General features: G+C 29.4%; 2 protein-coding genes across 2 annotated transcripts in view; one reads left to right on the top strand and one right to left on the bottom strand.

Annotated features, from left to right (window-relative positions):
- Positions 1-6,139: 6,139 nt before the first annotated feature.
- On the top strand, positions 6,140-15,355 carry LOC107450309 (single-strand DNA endonuclease ASTE1). Its single transcript, XM_016066070.3, has 2 exons — positions 6,140-6,418; positions 12,856-15,355. Exons 1-2 carry the CDS (start codon positions 6,249-6,251, stop codon positions 14,609-14,611), a joined length of 1,926 nt encoding a protein of 641 aa, XP_015921556.2. The 5' UTR covers positions 6,140-6,248; the 3' UTR covers positions 14,612-15,355.
- A 4,296-nt stretch (positions 15,356-19,651) lies between these two features.
- The window catches only part of LOC139425536 (single-strand DNA endonuclease ASTE1-like), a 13,838-nt gene continuing 7,853 nt past the window's right edge, over positions 19,652-25,636 (bottom strand). Inside the window, exon 2 of the mRNA XM_071180628.1 lies at positions 19,652-21,896. Within this exon, the coding sequence (XP_071036729.1) occupies positions 20,159-21,896 (1,738 nt within the window). The 3' untranslated portion in view covers positions 19,652-20,158. The remainder of the gene's footprint in view (positions 21,897-25,636) is intronic.

The raw sequence follows: 25,636 nt of genomic DNA on the forward strand, positions 1-25,636 counted from the left end.
CCCGAGTTTTCTCGGGATAATAAATATTTGCAATATATGCATACCCGAGTTTTCTCGGGATAATAAATATATGCAATACATGCATGCCCGAGTTTTCTCGGGATAATAAATATTTGCAATATATGCATGCCCGAGTTAACTCGGGGTAATCAGGGAAGCGGTTAATGTATTGGAACAATTTCTGTTTCATGTCATTCATTGAAAGATGTTCTATTGAACATTGTTAACAAAGTTTAAGTTTGTAAGTGTTTTTAAAGCTTCTACAAAGTTAAAGTTTTAAAAATATTTACTAACTTAAAGTGTAAAATTCGATAACTGAGCTCAAAAGAACACATAAATTAAAAATGTGTACGTAGATTTTGATTTTAGTAGCACAAGAAATATGGTACGCTTAATAATATAATGTATTTAAGAACAGAAAATAAAATGCTGTTATTAACGGAATCTGGCGTGAAGATACAAAACAATCAATGAAGATATAAAACAATCAATGAAGATACAAACCAATATGAAATAAACAAAAAGTTACTAGGAAGCGTTGTGTAACTTGTGTTTATTGGAAGAAAATATCTGCTTTGAGGTAAAGAACGTACCTGTTACCCTGCAAGTTTTTCAATGCCCTGTAACAGCCCAGTCCCGGTAAAAGAATTTCAATACCTGGTAACGGGTATCCGGCAAACGTCGCTTATATCCAGTTGCGGTTATCAATTATGATTACCCGATGCAAGATATCACGTAGGAAAAAAATCTCGTAAAAGTACCATAGGATAAAGTAGGTATACGATAAAAAGATAACATCTATTTTCTCCTTTTAAATTGAGATAATTTGTTTAATATTTTACACGCCATTTACTGGAATTGTAGCAAACATTTTTATTTCAGTTTTAAAAACTGATAAAAAAAATATTATGTTTACAAACTAACTGTTTATGATCAACTTAAACAGCGTGTTAGTTTAAGCTGTTGATGAGCTTTCTTCTAATATCATTAAAAACTCGCAAAAACTATTAATTTTAGTTCAGATTGGTAGGGAGTCATCTAAAGAACATATCTACATAAATACTTAGGAATAAATTTCAAAATTCTATTTAACTTGAATTGTTTTCTGAGATGGGGTAAAGTGGGTATAAGATAGGGCTAAATGTTGTGTGATAGAGATTTTAAATTTTAATTCTGTGTTAGCTTTAGTAAGTATCTAATACTCTATATTTTATTACAAAATCGCAAAAAAAAAATAATTTACTTGTTTGGTTGCCCGGCATAGTAATTTTAACACTAAAAACAAAATTTCTTCTAAATTTTATATTTTTTTTTTAAAAATTGATAGTGTGGGGGGGGGGTAATAACAATATAACAGACATATTATAGTATGAAAAAAACTACCAAAATAGCATAATGGTACAAATTAGAGAGCATATTTAAAGATATTGATGAATTTTAATGCAAGTTTCTGCATTCATATGGCAGTTTTTTCGTTGAAAACAAAACAGTTTTCTCAAAATAACTAAATATAATTTTTAAAAAAATTTCTCCTATAAATAGTAAAGACACTTTACATTACCACTATAGGCATTAATTTTTACACTCTTATTAGTATTTCAAATAAACCAAAACATTTCTGCAGTTTTTTTGTTTTTTGATGAAATTGTGTAGAGTTCAGCACTGCTTTCGAAGTGAAACCTAATTTTGATAGCCATGAACATTACCTCTTAATTTAATATGAAAGAAAAGATTATTTTTAGTACTTATTTTTTTAAAAATAATCGTGATACATTAATTTAAGAGCATTTTTATTTCTAAAACAATATTTACATTGAAATATATACTAATTTTAGATCCATACCCACATACTACATATATGCTCTCTATAGGTAAAGTGAGCATATCAGCACATGTTATTTTGTATACTTTACTGTAAGAATACAATGGAAAAAATAGCTTCATATTTAATGTATATGAATAAAATGTATATATAATGCATCAAAAACTTCAGTAAAGTAAATTTTATGCTTTTGCTTTAGAGCCTTTTTTTAAAAAAAGCTAGATTTTATACCCACTTTACCCTCATCTGACCCTACTATACAGTAATAAAATTTCTAGTAAGGAAACCATAATTTTGAAACCAAAATATACGTTATTTAAACCATTCATTTGGATATTTTTCCCTTTGTATCGCAACGATTTACGGGAAACGATTACGGGCAACGATTTACTGGTTTTTTAAATTATTGTTTTCATTATCACACATGTCGTAAAAAATACAAAACTAAAAAATAAATTTAATAAATAAACGGTTTTGATGCCATGGTCTGAAGTATCATGATAAACTTACCAACATTTACCACATTTTAAATTTATGGGTGGGAATTTTCAAATGTATCACATATTATAAAACCTTATTTCATTATTAAATTTACAAAAATCATAACAAAAGCGCTTTAGAAAAATTTACTGAGTACTTTTATGTTCTTATAGAGCCAGAAACAAGGTAATTTTACCATATTCTGGTAGTTTTGATCGTACTTTATTTTCTCAGTGTAAGGCCAGGACAGTTTAAATCAGGTATTCAATGCCGTGTGGACACTCATTTATATTTTACCCAATCATAAAATATAGTAAATAATCATAAAGTCAATCAAAGTTTTTGAAACCCATGTTGTCAATTAGTTTCTAAATCATTTAACCTTGAATTACTACAATCCAAAGTTTAAATATTCATTAATCTATAAATATGCAATATAGGGCACATTGAAACCAAAATAAATATATCCCCAGGAAATAATTATGAACAGTGAAGATCCATAAATTAGTTCGGACATGCTACCTTATATTTAATATCTATAAAAGAATTATAAATGAATGAAAAATCTACAGCGTTAATCACAAAAAGAAATTAAAAATTTTACTATGGTGATCTGTTTGTTACCTTCTGCTAGCTGTCGCTCGCCAACATCTCGGAAATTTTTCCGCATATCTATTCCGATGGCTGATTCAGGTGGCCGAGCAATTAGCGTGCCTGACTGCGAAGCCAGTGACTGCGGGTTCGAATCCCGCTCTGGGCATGGATGTTTCACCCTATGTGTTGTGTGCATGTGGCCCACCCAATGAACGGGTATTAGTAGCAGTGTGGCGTGGGTAATGTTGCTCACCTCCGTGACTTAGGTTCACACTTGTAACGTTCCACTGGGTAACGTTAGATGAGCAACACTTCCGGCATCTTCCAAGGTGAAAAACGAGAGTTCAGTATCTGCCGTTAGAGAAGCATTCTTGTCATAATTAGACATTACTTGTGTTAAACTAGATCACATTCATTTAATATTTAAATGTGTGTGAGCTATAAGCTAGAAATCGTCACGTTTTATTTAAGAAAAGAAAATTATGTAGATTTCAGGTTGCTATAACGATATGATGCAACAACTTGTGTAAACAAAACATATTATGTCTTTTGTAAATAAAGGGGCCTCCCTGGCCGAGCGGTATCGCTAGTCCAAACGCTCTGTTAAGCGTGGAGGTAGCGGGTTCGAATCCCGCCGTAACCCTGGATGTATTCCTTGTGATGTCTTTCTCTGAATTGTTCTATCTGTATTTTCTACTTGACAATGACTTATAAGCCTATATTGAGCAGACAAGTCAGCAAATGTATGTAATTTCAATAAAATAAATAAATTGTAAATAAAATGGAATCACAATTTTTAGTTTAATTAAGAAAAGAACGACAGAATAATACTGAACACACTCATATAGTCTCACAATATTTCTGTTGACCAGGAGGTGATAAGAAGTACTTCAAATTTTTGGATGAAGTATAAATAACAAATGGAATCTACTTTTAATAACTTGGAGAACGAAACTCCTAAGTTATTAAAAGAGGTAATGCGCCTGACAGTTAAGGTAAATATCGTCAGCTGCAACTGCGGAATTAAGTGTTACCATCAGCATGATATTATTTGCAATTGAAGTTAGCTTTTACGGTTTAAAATCAAAACTGTTAAAAAAATTCACAAAAAAACAAAACTTAAGATTTTCATTTTTAAATTAAATTCACTGATGAAAAACATTACAATAGGGTGATTTCGCACTTTTACGTAACATTCCGTATACCCCCGTACGTAAGATTTGTATAATAAGTGCGTACGCCTGAATTCGGGTGAAATGCACATGAACCCGTGAATAAATGGCTGCAGAACACTCGATAACAAAAAAATCGAAGCACCAAGAAGGAGTTGTCCGATTAAAACGAAAATTGGTGGATAGGAAAACAATTTACAGAATAGTAAATGATTAAAATTTCAGAACAATTGAATAATTTATCGCAGAGTTACAGTAACAAGTTCAATAAGGGGTTGACCCGCCTCTAGCCTGGATACAAGCTGCCACACGGCGTGGCATGGAACTATAAAGCTCCCGGGTGGTCTCTTGCGGTATTTCCTGTTAATCGATCCAATTGTCGAACGAGGTCATGAACATTCCGTGCCAGATGCAATCGCCTTCCCATCATATCCCAGACATGCTCGATGGGAGAGAGATCTGGTGATCTGCCAGGACAAGGAAGAGTTTGACAAGCTTGCAGACAGTTCATAGAAACACGTGCTGTATGTGGTCTGGCATTGGCCTGCTGAAAAACCAGCCCAGGGTGCTGCAAAAGGAACGGTAGCAAAACAGGTCATAGGATGTCGTCGACGTACCGCTGTGCAGTAAGTATACCTCTAATGACGATCAAAGGAGTCCGGCTGTCAAAGGAAATGGCACCCCAAATCATAATGCTTTGTTGAGGGCCGGTGTGGCGTGCAATAGTGAAGGCAGGATCCCCCCTCTGCCCTGTGCGCCTCCAAACACGTCTTCGGTGATCGTCAGGACACAGTTGGAAGCGGGATTCGTCGCTAAAGACTATACGTCCCCAGTCGGCATCATTCCAGCCTGATCGAGCCATGCACTACTGTAATCTGGCTCGGCACTGTAATCAGATTATTGCTTCTTGGTGCGTCGTTTTTTTTGTTATAGCCTCAACTTACTTGACCTGAACTTACCTGAACTTATCAAACTTACCTGAATGAAAATAAGAGATTTTGCAAAACCCTGTAAGTTAAAAATGCTAATGTAGTGGAATATCATCTTAACTTCGGTCTTAAAATCAAAACAAGCATTCAGAATAGACGTGGGTATTATGAAAGTTATTACTTCGTCCTACTAAATTGTATAATTAAAATGAACATACACTGTAATTTTAAGTAATGAAAAAATAATTAGTTTCGTATGTACCTCATTGCATTTACATAAGTTTAAACTAAAAGCTATAAAATTTATTTTTTAAAAATCAACTAATTGTTGCAATATCAAACAATTCATTTTAACATTTTGTAATAAATTATAAAATGTCATGCCAGTGTAACATACATAACTATGCGTATCATGCCAATGTTGTTAACTCAAATAAAAGCTTAAAGAGAAAAAAATATTCAACAGCAGTTGCACGAAACTAACGCAAATTTTTAAAATATCCCTAATAAATAAAGACAGTTAGACTCATAATTTTTGATATAGAGTAAGAACAAAATACACAGATAATTTGCTCAACGTTGATGATAAAAAAAAATGTTTAACAGTACTCATTTTCGCAGAAAAAAAATATCTTTTGAACTAATTCTGAGGAGAGTACTTTTTGCATTTATCTTTAGGTTGATTAGAATTTTAAACAAATATTTTCGATTGTTAACTCATCACTCTTTTTTGGGTACAAACGTGCACTTTGGTCCGCAAACTAGTAAATAGTTTTGTAGTATTACCACCTTATTGTTATTTTAAAATCAGGATGATTGGCACTTCATATCATTTCTTCGTCTACTAAAGCGAACAATCTTGTTGATAATTCTGTCTGTAAAAGAAAAAAACAACATGTCCCCGTATACATGTTTAAAAGCATGCAGTAGTTTTTGAAAAGTTACTTAATAGGCTTGAGTATTTTATTCGATGGTTTTCTACACAATAATAAAAAATTATTAATTTTATCGCTCAATTTCGTTACTTTAATGAGGCTGATCTTATTATTTGTAAACTCTTTAAAGCGGAAAAAGAAATGCAAATCTCGCCGATAAATTTGATTGTTATTTTTTTTAAACCCTTTTTCATTATCTACTTTGACTGTTATTCAAACGAAAAAGTTCTGTGATAATGTATTCCGGTGATAATATTCACAACATAAATCCCTTTCAAACGACAAATCAGCCAGTTCGTCAAGAAACAATACTGCAATGGGCATCAAGGGATTTAACAAATTTATGGACGATGAGGACAAGCGAATCGGAATTTACGAAGATTTTAATATTTACAATAAAAATATCATTATTGATGGATGCGGACTTGTCTATCTTCTGTATTTCAAAAGAAACATTCCTTACGAATTTGGAGGAGATTATAGCCAGTGAGTATATTCAGAATTGTTTGAAACATTGTTAAGAAATGTTTGTATTATGGAACTGAGGAAATACGATATTCTAATGTTTTAAAAAATTAGAAAAGCGTAATTTAAAAAATGAATTCTAGAATTAATGAAATTAAAAAAGGTCCATAGTTTGGACCCCTTAACGTTAATTTTTGCTTATTTCCCAATCTCAAAATAACATTTTATAATAATTTAAAAAATTTTCTCATGATTATAAAATTCTATTTTCCAAAGGTAATTCCATACAAAAAAAATTTGTAGAAATTTTTTTGATTATTATTTTATTTAATAATGGTCTAAAAAATTTTGTAATGTAAGGTATGAAAATTTTTGCATCATTTTAGACTATATAATTTTAAATGGAAAAATACAAAATTCGTGCAAAATCGGTTGAATAGTTCCTTATAAATCAAAATTTAAATATCTGACTTTTTTGATGAGAAAAAAAATTATGTAGGTTTCAATATAACAGCTGCGAACATTGCGTCATCCAATATCACGTAATATGATACTTTAAGATAGTTGCATCATTCTTTATCATGTAATATTGAGAAGAAATCATGTGATACTACTTCCTAGTAGAGAGGCGCCATCCAGTCCCGAAGAGGAAGTCCCGATGGGAAACTCCCGAATTTATAATTAACTCCTGACTTTATACCATAGAACAATCTAATTCTTAGTCACATGCATTCCGGAGGCTACTGCGAGAAGGCAGCTCTCACGAGTCATGTCAATAATGTTAACTGCTATATCCTTCTATCCTTTTTATTTCTATTAAATTGTTATGCTTGACTACCGATGTTGACTACCTATTTTACGAATTCTTAAAAAAACTTAGTGCAGTAAAAGTCATTTCTAGTCGTTTTGTATTTATGGCTGAAGATAAAAAAAATAGTTATCTTTTTTTCGAAATTTCAAATTAGTTTCGAAATAATAGAATTCTAAAAATTTTCCACAGAAAAAAATTTTCTGGTAAAATTACAGTACTGTATGAAATGCAATACCATCTTTGTTTTAAAAAAAATTTATAGTTCTCGTATGAAAACCAAAATATACGTTATTTAAATCATTCATTTGATTGTCTCCAACCCTATGCCCGCGGGCACCATGGCGCCCGTTGATCGATCAAGGTGCGCCCGCTGCTAGTGCCCAAACGATAAAATATTTCTTTTTTCCCATAAAATGCTATGCAAATTCTTTTGCTTTTTCAATATTGATGATAAACTCAACCAAAATAGAAATCACCAGGGAAAACGAGATCCATCCCCGCAGATATATTGTTAGATTTATACATTTAATTGAAGAAATAAAAAATTAACTTGCTGTCAAAAATCAAATATTTTTAGAACTTAGAGATCCTCTTTGGCTAGTAGATTTGTCTTTCGTAACAGACATAATGGAAAAACTAAATAATTTTAAGTTGGAGCTGCAGGGAAGGACAAACATATAGCAACAATGATAGGGGCTATAAACTCGCTCAAAGTCAGGCTAGTTTTGTGGATATCACATTTGAAAATGAAGTCTCTTGTGCATTTTCCAAACATGGAAAAAAGATGATACACAACAGTTAAATTGAATTATCAACATTTGTAATCAACCTCCAATTGCTTCAAGATCAATTTGAAAAGCGCTTTCAACAATTTAATATCATCGAGCTTATGGTTAACTTTTTTGTAAATCCTTTTACCAACCAAATAAACGTAACCGAAATAGCAACATTCATTTCGGAATTTCTTCAAGGCGAGAAAAAGTGAAGATAGAATTTTTGATCTTCAGAATGACATTATCCTCAAAACTATTATATCTGAATCTGAAAAACGAGAAATTCTGGAATACAGAAATAAATTTTCATTCTTAAAAAGAGCAGCTTATGAAATAAAATCTTTTTTTGGTTCCACATATACTTGTGTGAATCATTGCTTTCGACAATGAATATCATAAAATCGAAATATAGATCACGACGACTTACAGATGAACACCTTGACGATTGCTTGCGAGCAGGAATTTCGTCATATTCTCCCAATTCTGAAGCGTTGGCCAGTGAAATGCAATGACAAAGATCACATTGACTGTATTTTATATATTTTATAAATAATTTTTATGCTTCGTATGCTTTGCAAGTAATTTAGTAATCATTTATTTTACAGAAGAATATTACTACTAATTATTCATAAATTAAATTAATTTTTAAAATTAAATTTTTTGTGCATTACATGTAGTGTGTATTATTACCTATGTCTACCAGCCAAAAAATTATCTTAAAAAAATAAATGGTGCCCGCCATTCGACCGATATTCTGGTATTTGCTCTTAGGTACAGAAAGGTTGGGGACCCCTGATCTAAGGTATCATACCTAAATGGCTAAAACTACCAAATTTAAAACCATTTATCAAATTTTATCACATATTGTAAAGCTGTTTTAATGTTATTTTTACCAAATCATTAAAAAAAACGCTTCTGTAAAATTTACCGTGTTTATTTTTGTTGTTCCCACAGAGCCAGAAAGCTCTGCAAACGTTACCATATTCTGGTAGTTTTGACCATACTTTATTTCACAGTGTGAGATTATAGGATTAAAATTAATAATGCTTTTGAGGCCTTTAAAGATAAATGCTTAAATAAAAATACTTTAACAGTAAACAATAATATCGATACTTACAGTTTACAGTAATAATTACTGTAAATTTACTGAAACACTCTCATTAAATAAATATAATTGTAAAAACTACTTTATGATATTTCACGGTGATATTACAGATGATACACCCAAATTGCCGGCACTTTATACGGTAATTTGATCTAGAATTTTTCAGTAATTATCAAATTTTAAAAAGGTCATTTACTTAAAATTTAGTTTTTCAAATACTATTCGATTGATTTCGTTCAAATTTTGTACATTGCTATTTAAAATTACATTCTTTAAAATTGTGTAAAAGTTTTTATACCTTATTGAATAGATTTTCGATCATAATTAAACGAGATAGTCAAAAATAATAAAAATAAAATTTATATTATCTAGGTCGAACTATTGAGACAATATTTTTAGATTCCGACTACCCCCTACATATTTTGAGGGCCATGAGTTCGAATCCGTCGAAATAAAGGGATAGTTTGTTGCAGTGAAAGTACGTTTTTGTGTCTGATTTCGTAGTTTGAAGTATCGTTTTTAATCAGCTAGTTAATTAACATATTTGAAATTAGGCTCTCGAACCATTAAGATAAAGTCGTAATACGTGTAAATCCAATAATTAGATCAAAAGTTATGAAGGGTGCTTAATTTTTTTTTTGGAACTGTACCACTATTTTTTCCTAATAATTCTTTTTATATGATTGCAATACAGAAAGTGTGGAAATAAAATTTCGTAACCGTAATAAATTTAACGTTAGGAATATCTGTTATGAAATAAACACCACATCCTTGCATATGTGCCTTATGTATTTCGTTTAAGGTTTGACAAAAAAATGAAAACATCTCCTTTTTGATCGATTTTAAAAACGTAGTTTTAAAATGTTTCATTTTTATTATTTACACATGTTTAAAATACGCTATGAATTTTTTACATTATTTCTTAAAAAATAAATAGATTTTTTATTGTGCAAAAATTTTCAAATATTACTTACTTATCTTTCTTATCAAGACTGCAACTTTTTCAATATTTACTCTTTATTAAGATGTTAAGAAATTTAAATAATATGAAGTAATGGAAAATTGAAACAGAATTACTATTATTAATTTTTATTTTTATTTTAACGCAGTTTTTTTAAACATTTTTATAATTAGATGTTTTCAGTAATGTTGTGAGCAAACTTAAAAACAAAACAAATCTAATTATTACTTTAAAATAATATCAACATTGCTTGAAATAAAAAGTCTTTACAAAGACCTGCAAAATTAATTAGAAAGAAAATCTTCCAATTCATTCAATTAAAAATTCATTCTTACAACTTTTTATTAACTAGCACTAGTTATGAATTTTTAATTATATATATTTTTNATCGCCAAGTTTGATATCTACAAGTCAAACATTGGTCGCAAAGAGCTAATGCAATTTCCAACTCTTAAAAAGTGTTCAATGGCAGATATCGAGATTCTCGAAAATAAAATCTTAATTTTTACTGATCACCTTGATCAGTTATGGAATCAAGATTTAAAGATTTAATGAAATTAGAAATTCCGGATTGGATTTTCGATTCTTTCTCATTTGAAGTTGTGGATAAGCTCACTTCCTCTTTGTAGACTGAGATTTTAGATTTGAAGTATGACTGTCAGGCTAAAGTCATCTTTAAAAAATGCGGTTATAAGTTAGCTTGGGTAAAGCTTATGGACACTTATCCACAATTGTGGAAACAAACTGAGTCGCTTCTTATCTCGTTCCCGTCAACATATTTAGTAGAGACAGGATTTAGTTCTGTCTTCCAGCTGCTCATAATGCAAAGAGAAAGGTTGGACATTTGCTTCAAAGGAGACCCGCGTTTAAATCTGAGGAGCATAAAACCTGACATTCAAGCTTTAACTTGAAATACGCCAAGCACAGGCAGTCATTGAAGTGGTAAAAATGTACTTTCTCAATCTTCATTTTTTTTCTCAAATTTTAGTTGTTAACGTTTTAACTTTTTCTTGATTACATTAAAATATGAATTAAAAAAAATGCACTTTTGTTGTGACTATTCCGTTTTAAATATCATTTCTTTTTGAGAAAAAAAAAGATGCTCATTTTTTTTTAATTAATAAAAATGACAGGATAAATGTGCCTCCTTATTTGCATTACAATTTAAATTAAAATCAATTAACATTGTATATATTCAGTGTTTGGTTGCTCACAAGCAACAATGAATGGTTTTTTGAGCAAAAAGAGAAAGGGGCGATTTGTGTCAGCCAACCCAAAGAGGGGGGCGATGGTCCACAAAAGGTTGGGAACCACTGTTCTAAGCTAATATGGCATTCAAGATTTGGTGAATTTCTATTTTTTTTTCTCGAGCAAATGTCAGTAAACTACACTGCTGTCTGTAAGATATTAATAAATGTAACTAAAAAAGTATACGAAAAAAAATTTCGATTATTTTGAAGACTTTAAATTTGAAAAAAAATTTTTGGTTCGAAATGTCATGTTTGAAAAGAATCACCAATATATGAAGAAGTATGTACAAAAAAGCACGCTAAATATTCTTTTTTTTATTTCAAAAAATTTAGGACTATTTTTATAAGTGGGCTCAATGCCTTCTAGAATATTCTATTTTTCATTCGGTATTTAACGATATTTGCCGATCACCTCATTATTTGTTATTCAGTTTGTAGTATAGTAAAAAAAATCACATGTGTCTTCAGCTAATCTGCAAAGAAATATATTATTTTTATTTTCATTTATCAAATAGTTCAATAATAGTTTTATGTACTCAATCGAATAAATAAGCATAAAATCGTCAAATCAGTAATATATTGGTTTAAGAATTAAAATAATGTGAAAATAGTAACAAAATAATTTACTTTTTTTTTTACCGAAGCAAATGAATTTACATCCTTATATATACTTTATTAAACAAAGTTTACGACTTTTTTTCCTTACTTTTTCGAATTTCACAAAAAAAGTTTAAAAAAATTTCAATACATTTATATTTAATATTTGGCAAAGTTTGTTGAATTGAATATGTCATTGTTCATTTCTCAATTAATAAATAAATGAAAGTGTTAAAAGTTCTGTTTATTTTTATGCATTAAAATTATTTCACTTTGGTTATAGCAAATTTATTTCCTTGGCTGAAAGTACATTTGCGGCCCGAACCAGGCCAGGCTCATATTGCTTTAAATGCACACTTAATAGGCAGTCAATCGTTTGCTTTCAAATATTAAAAATATTGCTCATTTTTTAAAAGTTTGAACATATTTAAAAATTCTCTAAATTTAAAAAAATGCTATTCTTAAATGTCTAACTCATTTTTTATTTTAATTATTTATTGGTTAATGCTATTATTGTTCTTCGCTAAAAAAATCTATGCATTTATGCGTTTGTTTTGGTGCCAATTAGAATATTTTTATGGTTATTTTTATGTAAAACCAATGAAAAAGTCAACATATATCGATTATATAACATAAAAAATGTAATCATTTTTAAAACACTTACTCAGTGGGCAGTTTTACTAAATAGTAGCTGTAAAAAAAGTTCACTTTAAAGATCTATCTTCAATCGAAACAAATCTTTAAGGATTCAAATAAAAGACTTGTTTTTCTAGTAGGTCATCTATTTTATGTTCATAACCGCTTAAAACTTTTTAAATAATCCATATAGGAAGACGAAGTTTGTTACATTTTAGAAATGTTTAAAATTATAATGTAAGCAATATTTTTTTTCGATAATTGAGTAATTCTTTTGATAATGTAGCCCTTTACATGAAAAGTAACAAGATTTTGTATTTTTTAGGTATGCCACAGTTGTAAGAAAATACTTTGAAACTCTTATGAAATTCAAAATTACACCAATTGTTGTTTTTAATGGCTGCTACGGAAACTCAGCTGACGAGTCTGAAAAGCATATGCAACGACATAAAACCCGACTGAATCATATTAACAATTACTTAAATAAAAAAATTCATTCTTCCTTTACTCCCATCAACCATTACGAAGTTTTCAAAGATATTCTTTTGGAGAAAAGGATAGCCCATGTCCAGTGCGATTACGGCGGTGATGAAAAGATAGCAGCCTTCGCTACTCATTACAAATGCCCTGTTCTTGCTGAAGACAGCGATTTTTACATATACGACTTACCGTATGGTATCATAAGGTTCTCACACCTTGATGACGCTCTAAAAGTAGAGGAAGAAATTAAAACCAACACGATGATGTGTAAAATTTATAAAGTGGTAAAATTTCAAAATAAGTATTTTATAAAAGATAAAAGAAACCTATCATTGTTTGCTGCTTTAGTGGGAAACGATTATGCAAATTTCACATATTTTAAATATTTCTATAGAATTAAAAACTGGAGCAAAGACCATAGATTTAATGATGTGCTTATATGGCTTAAAAATAAAACATTTGCTCAGAGTAATAATGAAGTGCTCAAAATTTACAAAGGGAATAAAAGCATAAAAAACAAAATCGAATATGTTATTAAGAATTATGAGTTTCAGCTGGCCGAAGGAGAACGATTGAGCAGTATTTTAGAAGGAATAATTTCCAATGACAGTGAGAGAATTTTTGAAAAAAGTAAAATTAAAACAAATTGTAGTACCACAAACAAGAAAACCTTGCCTAAGGAATTAGTTGTTGCTTTTCATAAAGGTTGTATCTCGTCTACGCTATTAAATATTATTACTACACATGAAAGTTTCCTGCATGCTCAAATTGAAGCATTTTCTAAACCTAATTCTAGCAGCTATTCTTGCTCTCGTTACATCAGAAAAATAACTTATAGCATACTGTCACAGCACGAACCGGGTAGTTTCGAAATTCATAAGAACAACTGTTTAAGGGAAATTATAGAGCACGATTGGTCAAATCAAAGAGTATTCTTAAAATTATGCTCTAAGCTTGAAATTGGTGGTTTGGAGAAAAACATACCGAAGTTGTCGGATATATATGAAGCCCAAACCAATTACAGAGATTTCCTTTCTGCCGTGTTGGGAGTGGATGAAAATTTCTTACAAGGTATTCAAAATAATTTGCAACTTCTGTTTGGAAGCATAATATATTGGCTTTTGAATTCAGAACCAAAACCAACGAAATACTTTTTGCCTGCGCTTTTGATTTGCATCATATATTATCAAATAAAAGAAAACAATTTACGAGAAAACGCAGCCGATGGGAAAGAAACAGAAGACATGGAGACTCTTCCTACACGAGTGGCTGAAAACTTCAATAAATATTTACAAAAACCTGAGCGTACCCAACCGACAAATGTAAAACGTATCATTGACAACTACAGTCAACTGCAAACATGCATCTGGAGTGTTGGTGCTTTAAACTCGTTATTAAAGCGACCATTTGATCCCTCAAAACTTTGTGAATATTTGAACGGTACTATGCTTTATAACTTGACTATGAAGCTAGAATCTGGATCAAATTCTGAATCATTAGTTAGAACATTCTTCCGAGGAGAAGTTGCTGCTAGATTGTTTGAATTGTATATGAATAAGATTAATACAAAAATACAAGCTAATTACTTTGAGGGGGCTTAAAACGGAAAAGAACTTGTCTTTTTAACTGTTTTAAATTTATACAAACCATTCGATGGATTAACGTTCGTAAAACAGAAAACTAATGATTTATACTAGGTTATTGAATTGTAGTTGGCAAAAAGAATAAATGATTCGCTAGAAAATTTTATTAAGTCATTCCCATAATTAGGAGTGCATCCAGGTCAACTTTACAAAAATCATAACAAAAAGAACGTTACTTACAGAATACTGATATAAAAGTAAATGATACGTGCTATACTAATAATTAAGTCATTATACATTAATGTTTTAAAGGTTAAATATATAATTTTAGATAACTTAGTATAATCTTTCATAATGTAACATTTCAAATTTTTTAGCGTTGCTTTTTAAATGATTTCAAGCTCTTTGTTATCATATAACAGAACGACTTACCAAATGTAATAGCATACTGACTTATTTGTAAACTCAAAAGAATTTAAGAAATTTAAAACTGCTTGGCGATTTTAACTCAAGTAGAAAACGTGAAGGGAAAAAACCTAAGAAAACTGCAGATTACTTAAAATCGTTTGATTTTTCATAATTTTTAAACACGTGATATAATTTGCAGAAACAAAAACATTAAAAAATATTTTCTGTTATTTTTATTTTTGAAATTTATAGTTTTTTAAAACATTTTAGACTAAAAATATTTTAAAGAATTAATTAAAAAAATTTTTTTTATGTAAATGTAATGAAACGTCATTAAAATAGTTTGAATGTTAACGATCGTCTGCTTTATTTAGTATATTGTACTAAATGTACCATGCTGTTACACTATTTTAAGTTGAATTAAATTTTTCTCTTTCGAAATTAGAGAAAAATTCATAACTTATTGAAGAAAAATCGATCTTCACAAGTAAGTCTGTTGATTAGGCATTTGTTGAAAATAAATTCTTTAGAAATAATTGAAACTTCCATAATAACCGCTTAAATTATGCATTTTTTACACGCATTTTACTCATCGAAATCTGTTCGACAGAACTTAGTTACCGAATTTTAAACTTTTAAGTTCATAAATATTTTTTAAACTTTAACTTTTAAAAATATTCACAAACTTTAACTTTGCTAATTATGTTCAATAGAACATCTTTCAATAAATAACATGAAACAAAAATTCTTCCAATACATTAACCTGTTACCTGATTATGCCGAGTTAACTCGGTTTATGTTTATATTGTAAATATTTATTATCCCGGAAACAATAGAGTGTAGCAGAATTTGTCAAATTAAATTTTCAACTAAAATATGTGTAAACAGTTTTAATAGAGCCGAAATTAAGTATTCATAATCATTCTAAACATTATAATTTACTTTCTGGACCGTCAAGAGTACAATGTAGTGAAAAATATGTTAAAAAAATTTTTTAAATGTAACTTCTATATTTATATTTCACAAATATATATAGGAATTTCACCTTACTGTTACATTTTTATCAGCGAAATTAGTGATGAATTATAGTACATTTTTTCAATTTGTAGGATTTGTTAATACTCCTGACAAACTTATAGTTTATACCTTATCATTTGACATTTTACAATGTTTGAATGACTTTCGAAACTTAGTTCCAAAAAATTTCCATGAGGTAATTAGCTAAACTTTTTTTTGTTGTCTTCTTTGATGTTTCTTCTTTCGAAAAAACCTGCCCCATTTTGCCCATATTGCAAAGGTGGACTAAATACACTGAAAAACAAAAATTATGCTTGTTTTTTTTTCATGTTTTCGCGTTATTTTGTAATATTACATCGGAAATAGAATTTGCTTTTAATTTTTAATATAAAGTTACGAAAATTATTATATTTTCATTGCTATATTTAATTATTTAAACTTATTATTATTTTTTTTTTTTTTTTTTTTTGCTCGCCATATTTCAGTCGCCATTTTGTTTCCTTAGTGCATTTCAACTATAAATTCAAATCACCTGCACATAAAAACTCCAAAATTTTGAAACAAATTTTATCGAAATACTAATTTTGACCAAGAAACCTTGGATGCTGGCCCACTGTGCTACGCCGGGTGAATCGTCTTATATTGTGACAATGTTAAGCATTAAATAATTGGAGTCCGATAATATTTTGAATAAATTCATAATTTATAATTGAAAATATATATTTCACCAAGTTGTAATGAGGTATAATTTTTAATAAATAAAAAAATTCCATTATTTTCCATTTTAAAAGCCGAAATTCGAACGAACTAGGTTAATCGAAGTTTAAGTGAGATTCCTGTCAATAACTTTAAAAAAATAACTATCGATAAATACACGTGCATTTATGACGAAATCACCTGAATCGGTTGCATCAAAAAGGGGTTAATTAAATGAACGTTTCGGGATTCATGTGTTGTAATAAATAATGTCGTATTAAAAATATCAGAATTTTATAAAATATGAGAAAAACAGTATAGATAACTGCCGAAAAATTGACTGAAAAATCGATAGAATTATCACATTTTATAGTACTCAGAAACGCGATTTAAATTTCCCGTATCATAATAATATTGGCATTTGAAAAAAAATTATGTGAAAATCAACAAAAATAACTGCAAAGAAAAGATAAAAGTGACGCATGAATTTAACGCAAGTCAAGTGCGCCGAAAAGTATTTAGGCACTCAAATGTGGGATGCGAATTTCTGGTTTCTTAATGAATTTGTATGAAAATATCGAGATTAATAAGATCAAATATCAGTAGCGAAAACGGCGGTACCGTTGCATCAAAAAGTGACTAATAAATGAACGAATTGAATTTTGCGTGTTGGAATATAGAAATTTTAAAAACCATGAAAAAATTAATGGCAGTAACAGCAAAGGGAAAAAAATCGAAACACGAATTTAAGAAAGTATAGAGAGCGTTGATAAGTTATTATTGAAATGCGTGATTCGAACATTCCATGTCGTAAAAATGTATTCACTATAATGAATCACATTGATTAAATAATTTTTACGTAATAAATCAGAATTCAAAACAGAATTGCGACTCATTATAATATGTCTGAAAGCATGAGATTCTAAAACACTATTTTTTCAAGTGAACGATCTTTTATGTTTGCCATTTCGGAATCAATTTCAGATTATCAGTTTTATACTTTAAGGTTTTCCTCAGTAGTTCACGCTAATTCCATTCGAATTATTCTCGAAGTTAAGCAAACATTGCGTCTAACAATACTGCGTAAAAAAGGTCTCTATCACGTTATTGCGAGCCCAAGTCAAAATTCCGGAAAATTTCTTGATTAAAAATAAACATTTTAAATGGATAAAAATTTAAACAAGGTTTTTTTTTCTTCCTTTTTCACAATCTTTCTTAGTTTACTTAAAATATATTTAAAATTTTGCACATACTTACACCATTCACACATACCTATGATAACCTGAAGAAGTAATTGAAATTTACAAATATGTCTTTCTTTCTTGCGTTTATGATTATAACTATTTACTGATAAAAAAATGAACATTAATCTTGAATATAAAGCTTATAAAGTATCTGGCTCTCCCTTACAAGCAAATAAAATGAACTGTGTTTTTAAGTTCCACATTCAGGGGTGATTGTGAGACCAAGTCAAAATTCCGAAAAATTTCGTAAGTTAAAAAAAAAAAAAAACAGTTTAAATTGAAAAAAAATTCAAACATGTTTTTTTTCTTTCTTTTTCTCAATATTTCTTAGTTTACTTAAAATATATTTAAAATTTTTCACATACCTATACCATTTACACATGCCTATGATGACCTGGAGAAGTAATTAAAATTTACAAATATGACTTTCTCTCGAGTTTATGATTATAACAACTATTTACTGATAGAAAATGAATATTAATCGTGAATATAAGCTTATAAAGTATCTCTCTGGCTCTCCCTTACAAACAAATAAAATAAACTGTGTTTTTAAGTTCCACCTTTGAAAATTTGATTTCCGGAAACTTCTGTGATCAATGATTTTTTTGAAACGTGTGGACCTTCGATCTCCGGAAACTTCCGGATCAATGTTAGCGAAAAATCCGGAAATCCGGATTTTTTCCGGAGCACAATCAGCTCTGCACATTTGAAAATTTGATTTCCGGAAACTTTTGTGATCGATGAATTTTAAAAACGTCTGGACCTTCGATCTCCGGAAACTTCCGGATCACAGTTAATGAAAAATTCGGATTTTTTTCCGGAGCACAATCAGCCCTGCATTTGAATAGAGAACTTAAAAAGATAGAAGGTAAGGGCGCAATAAATGTCTTGTTAACGAAATTTTGCCTAAATAACGAAATTTAAATTTTTTATTTGCAATGCTCCGAGTAAATTTTGCCAGAAAATTAATTGTTTATTCGCGCAATTCTGTGAATTAGCGAAAGATTTTCAAGCTAAAAAATAGCATATTTAATTTAGGCTTTATCATTTACGACATATGTGAATGCGAATACAAACATTTCAACAATATACAATAATAAACAAAACGATACCTCTAATTACTCCCATATTTAAATAAATGGAAAATGGATATGAATAAATTAAAAAGCATTCGAGAAAATTATTGATGGTGTTATTTAAAAAATTCTGTTATTCATTGAAAAATTTGAGTTCAATGAATTGCTTTATATTATTAAAATTTTAATTAAGCGTTAAATATTTTATTTTATTAAAATATTTATTTATTGACAAAACGCAATAAATATCTACATAAGTTAAATTTATTTTACTTGAACTCATACCAATGTAATTCAGCATTAGTAAAAAAAAAAAGACCTCTCCATGTTATTTTCTGCAAATTTACTGAAATTTGTTCAACAATTATTAATTCAGCAGACATTACACACCTTTTTTTCTTTCTAGTTTTTCCTTGTATTATTTTCAAATAAATAAATCAGCAGGTTAAAAATAAAGCTTAATTTGAAATGTTTTTTTTTTCTTGAATTCATTTCGAAATAAATAATTCAAAATAAAAACAATAAATAATTTTTTTTTAATTTAATAATATTTTAGCTATTTTAGTTTATTACAAAATCTGTATAATTTTTTCAAATAGAATAAAACACCACAAGAATTTCACCAAAAATATTTTATTTAACTATGAATAGTATAAGCCAAGGTATAAGCGATAGCATCAAAAATATATTATTACTGCTATAGAAACATCTATAGGCACTTGATACAACTACAAAAAATATGAGCATGTAGAAAAAAACAAATTTTCTTGGGTATAGTTATACAATAACGAAACATAAGAAATAATGAATTGATTAATACTTAAAAAAACAGTATGAAAAAATAGATGGAAAGTCAATATAATCATAGCCATGGAATCACAACATAAATTTTGAAACAAAATATAAATATTTTAAAACTAAAAGTTACATAGAAAAAATTAAAACTATTTTACTGAATAAGACTAAGCTTTTTATAAAGAAAAAAATTTTCATAATACTATTCCAGCTAATAACGTGGTGTATTTAAATAATACATCTATGAGTTCTCAAAGATTTTCCTTTTTATTCTGCATTTCAGAAAGATTTTAAATAATAAAACTCCAGAATATTTTAGATAAATAATTTTACAAATTTCTCCCAATTAATGCAAATTTGAACATAAATCCTTCATACATTTTTATAACAGATGCTTCTCCTCCCAATAAACATCTGATAACTGATTCGGCGTTCTTTTCTGATTGAAGTTGATTTGTTAGGTTATAAAGCATTGTCCCGTTTAATAGCTTGTGCAATTGTGGGGCTTTAAAAGGTAAGTTTAGCAATCTATTCAAACCACTGATATCATGGATACAAGCCTGAAGCTGACTATAGCTATGGACAATGCTGATATCAAACGGGTTTGTCGAGTTTAAAACAGGCTTCTGCAAATATTTTTCCAAGTTTTCTGACACTAATTTAATTGTTGACTGAGAAATACATGCTCTTGAATCGACATCTGTATTTATCTCTTCATTCGGAACCGTAATTATTTCTTTTATTTGCAAATATATTATAGTAAGCATTAAAGATGACAAAAATTCTTTGGATGGCTTAGGAGAACTGTGCAAAAGCCAATAATGTATACATCCAAACAATAAGTGTAAATCGCCATAAATATCAGAAAAAAAATTTCCATCCAGACCCAATACACTGCACATAAAATCTCGCAGCCCATCTTTTTGCATTCTATATAAATTTTTCAAATTAGGAACTTCTTCGCCATTTTCCAATTCCGAGAGAAATTCAACAGAAATCGGCGAAGAGTAAGTACCAGGTTCATATTCTATGATTTGACGAAGACAAATTTCGGCATGCCGTTTAGAGTTTTCTGAACCATGCCGTAAAACTATGCCATAAATTACTTTTCGAATATAACGAGAACACGTAAAAGCACATGCTTCAGAAAAGTCTTCGATTTGTGGATACAAAGTATTGCATTTGAAAGTGATTGTATTTAATGGCCACGTGGTAAGCAGACCTTTGTGAAAGGCTATTTTAAATTTTCCTGGCAATACTTCTCCACAGGGCAAGATCAGTACGGATTTACTTACAATAAGATCCTCCGACTGATTATGGAGAATTGCATTTAAAATATCGATCATGTTAGTCGGTTTCAGTTCGTATTCGGAAATAGATTTTTCGATTAAGTTTCTGATGTCGTGCCCTACCAAGTTAAAAACTTTCGATTTCGCCTCGGTAAATGTTTGGTTGTGCAGCCAAGAGAAAAGACCTTGAAACCTATCTTTAAAACGAACATTAATATAGAGATAAAATTTCCTTAAATGGTCATAAGCAGATACGTAATGATTCCCAGCCAAAGTCGCTACTAAAGAAATCATTGTTTTATCTTTTAGAGGAAATTTATATAATAGTGCGCTCAAATAATATATTTTACACAGTAAATACTTTTTCTGTGAACCATCCCGAAGAGTTTCGACTTTGATAGCATTATCAATATGGGATATTTTAATAAATCCATAAGGCAAATCATAAATATAAAAATCACTAACTTCGCTAAGAATTGGGCATTTATAGTGTGTAGCAATACTAGCTAATTGCGCGTCCCCTTCGTAATCACATTGAACATACAATACATCTATTTCTGAAAGTATGTTCTTGAAAACTACATGAGAATTGAGGGGAAGTACTTTTATCATTTCATCCCCATCTCTCAGGAGAGTTTTTATTTCTTCAGTGCGTTGTTGCTGTCTTTTTAAACGCATATCTATTTTATCATCAGTCTGACCTCCATCGAAAATAATTATTGGCGATATTTGGCACTGTTTCAGAATGGAAAAGTAATTCTGCACATCAGTAGCGAATCTGTAACGAAGGAAAATTAAAAGTTCATAAGTACAGGCTGTCTGAAAATCATGAATCTTTCAAATATCTCGTGAAATGTGCAGAAAACCAGAAATTTTTTAATTAAACATGAGGAATAATGATACCAAGCTCCACGGCCAACCTTAACCTCTATTTATGTGACGCGAAGTACCTTCAAAAATCTTAAAGATGAACCTCTTTTTTATTTGCGGATTAGGATTCTTTGAACTAAGTACCATGATTTATCTACAGGTTTTTATGTTTTGAGTCACAGGTGACGCTATATTGCAATTGGAACGGGGAATGAGTCTGGTATGTTTAAAGAATATTTTAAAGTTGTTCTTTTTTTTCGTCTTTTTTTTTTAAATAAGTTTTTTTTATATTTGATGCGCATTTGCGAGGTATTTGATGCCATATTTTTCAGACTTCTTGTATATATGTTGTGAAAAAGCAAGAATAAAAAGTTAACAGAAGTTTAACCAGTTAAAGTAAAAATCTTTAAATTCGAAAAAAAAGTCTTAAAGTTTTAACCACTTAACAAATTTTTAAAAATTTCCTTATTTTTCAACAAAAAATGAGCCATTAAGTATTTTTTAAGCACTCAAAAAATATTGTTAAGCATTATATACATTAGCAAAATGAAAAAATAATTTTCGAAGATTTTACAGGATCATGATAAAATAACTAGTTTCTGACAAAGAATTCTTTTCTTGATTATATTAGCCATGATAAAACTATCAAGAGATTTTTCGGTTCGATATCAGAGGGAGGAAAATGAAGCCTGAAATTGAGAATATTTTGAAAAGTGCAGCAAAGCTGCACATGAGAGGGTAATAATCCTACCGAACCCAGCTCATTAGACGCACAAGCGAACTCGCAAGTATTTCATCAAACATGTAAAATGATTGGCGCTTTTACGAGCTATGGACCGACGGAAAATCTAAATAGATTGTTGGATGAGTTGTAAAAACGTTGAATAGAATGAAAAAAGCACGCTTTTACATAATACGAGGCGAAAATCGAAATGGTCACGAAAAAAAATATCATTTTCGAAAAGGGAAAAATAAGCACTTTTGAAAAACACCCAATGAAAAAGACACCTTTAAAGGCTTTTAAAAAACGAAAATCGAAAATAAGCACCTTTAGGCACTTTTTAAAAGTGCTACGCACCATTTATTAGTTTTATTTTTAAAAATAAGACCTCTACGTTTTCAAACTTAAGTGTTATAGCTAAGGGGGAGGGGTTCGATGACTCTTCCCAACCCCAGAAAATTGCTATGCCTGACATGGCTGGCTTTGCAAATCGTGCTCGTTTTGGTAGCCACTAAATTGAGATCATTTGAAATAAGTTCCAGACTAAAATCTTAAAAATATAAATTGTTATTAAAATATTTAAAACAAAATCCTCTTTAAAAAATTAACAGTTTTAGTTAACAATAAATTATTGAAATATAAATTTTTAAATCGAAATAAAAGACCAACTACAGAAGAACTTGCAGAAACAAAACAAACAATAATGCCTTTAAAAAATAATTACTATGCTATTACAAGATTCAAACTTTTTTTTAAAAATATATAAATTTTAGAACTTAGAACTTCACTGTCAAGTTGTTAAATGACGTAAATACAAGGAAGTTAAAATTTAAAAATATGTGGCATGCAATCAAAAATTTGCAAACAACACTCCGTTGATAGGAACTATTAGCTTTTAATCCTTACAATTCTTCCCAACTTATAGCTCAGTTTTTTTTTTCAGTTATCGGTTGTCAAAGCTCGAAAAGAATTTTCATTCAGAAATATGTGAACATTAACGTTTACGCTCTCATGCTTATGACAGCTCACAAGCTTGATTTTTCCATTTTTTTTTGCCAAAACGAAAATTAAATGAGGACTTTCCTTGTCACCATGTAAAAGAAAAGTGTATTTGTGCTTAGGATTTTCTAACGAGTTCTTAAATCAAATTCTTAACAACAAGTCACATTGAAAATTGGATCAACGTACCCGAAACCGAGGTGCCTATGTCTTCAAACAAGTTTAAAAAAATCAGTTTTATTTTTTAAAAAATTACAAACTGAATTAATACCTGAATTTACCAAAAAAACACAAAGGTCTTGAAAATTTGCAATAAAAATTTAACCAATTTAAAAGAAAATTGAACAGTTTTGAAGTTAATATTTGACCAAGACAATTTATTAGACAATTCTATCTTTAAGCTAAATTCTTCTTAAGCTAAATTCTATCTTAAGCTAAATTCAGTAGACATAAAATAATATAATCCATCCATATAGCATAGGCAGGGTATGTAGGGGAAATCGAGATTAGTTGGCCCACTTTTCAGTTTTTTTAATCTTATTAAAAAACTATTAGTGAAATTTGATTTTTCCTCTTCAAAGAAAATTGCATAATCTTATCACTTACGATTTGTATTGAAACGTTCAGTCCGTTTTCTTTCTTTGAATTAATTTTTTAAAAAACATTAAAAAGCAGACCAACGTACCCCGAGGCCAGGTCCCTTGGTTGACATCAAATAGGATAGGATGAAACAGGTAATGAAACAGGTATAGATAGGATGAAACAGGTAACATAAATTTTGAAATAATAAATCTAATTAAAATAGTCTTATAAATCTAATTCATTATTTTCTTAATTATTTAAAATAGAAATTGAATTTTTAAATATTAATAGATAACTAAAATAAATCTCAATTATTAAAGAAAAGGCAATCATTCTTACTGCAATTATGTATTGAATTTTATTAAAAACAAATTTTTGTCACTGTAATTGATTTTGCATAATGAAACATGATAATAAAGTTAAAAACAATTTATAACAAATTAAATCAAAAGAAATATCAAACAATAGCTGTATTTTAAAAAGCAAAATATTTCCTGAACAGTGTTCAGGAAAAATAACAAAAATTATCTCCCTGCATCATTATTTATCAATATTTATTGAACATAAAAAATATTTTTACCCCCATTGAAGCACACAAATTTATTTCATTATAAAACATTTATGCATTAAAAACACAGATAATCTCAAAATTTTCTGCCTTTAAAAATTTTTATGTTAGTCATTCTTTTAAAAAAAAATATTTTTTCAATGCCCAACTGTGTTAACATCCGTCAATTCAGGCAAATACAGGGTTGGCCTCTCTTTCAGGGGCACCATATTAGTAGGGCCAACGTCTTTTAAAAATAATAATATTTGATAAAATTTCATGTTTTTTTTCCTTGCTTTTTTTTAATTTTAATACAAAGCTAATTTCGTGTGCAATTTTTGGGAGCGTAAGTACAAGGTATTTTGTTTGAAATGTCTATTTTGTTTAATTACATTGAAATGTCTATTTTGTCAATTTAAAACTATACCGTAAACCGGGGCGAGTCTACTCATCCAGGGGCGAGTCTACCCATTTTAGTTTTATTTAATTTTCACTATTTTAAATTGCAAATAAATTTTTTTTTACCGACGTAGGATTTAGTTCAGACTCTAAGGAAGATGGCGCTGTAGTAGTTTGATCCGTTTTTATTTATTTGGTGTCTTTTTAACCGAGCTGTTCAAACGTCTTTTGAGAGATTTGTAATGAAAATCAGCAAACTTTTAGTTGGTGCTCCGTAAGTATATTATTATTATTACTATTTTCACTTTGGTTAAGTGATAAACTTATCTAAGACTAAGATTACATTAATTTTATATGAAAAAAAACAAAAAGAATGTAAGTTTTGAATCCCACGGACAAT

Source organism: Parasteatoda tepidariorum, chromosome 5 (assembly GCF_043381705.1).
Source record: "Parasteatoda tepidariorum isolate YZ-2023 chromosome 5, CAS_Ptep_4.0, whole genome shotgun sequence".
Lineage (NCBI taxonomy): Eukaryota > Metazoa > Arthropoda > Arachnida > Araneae > Theridiidae > Parasteatoda > Parasteatoda tepidariorum.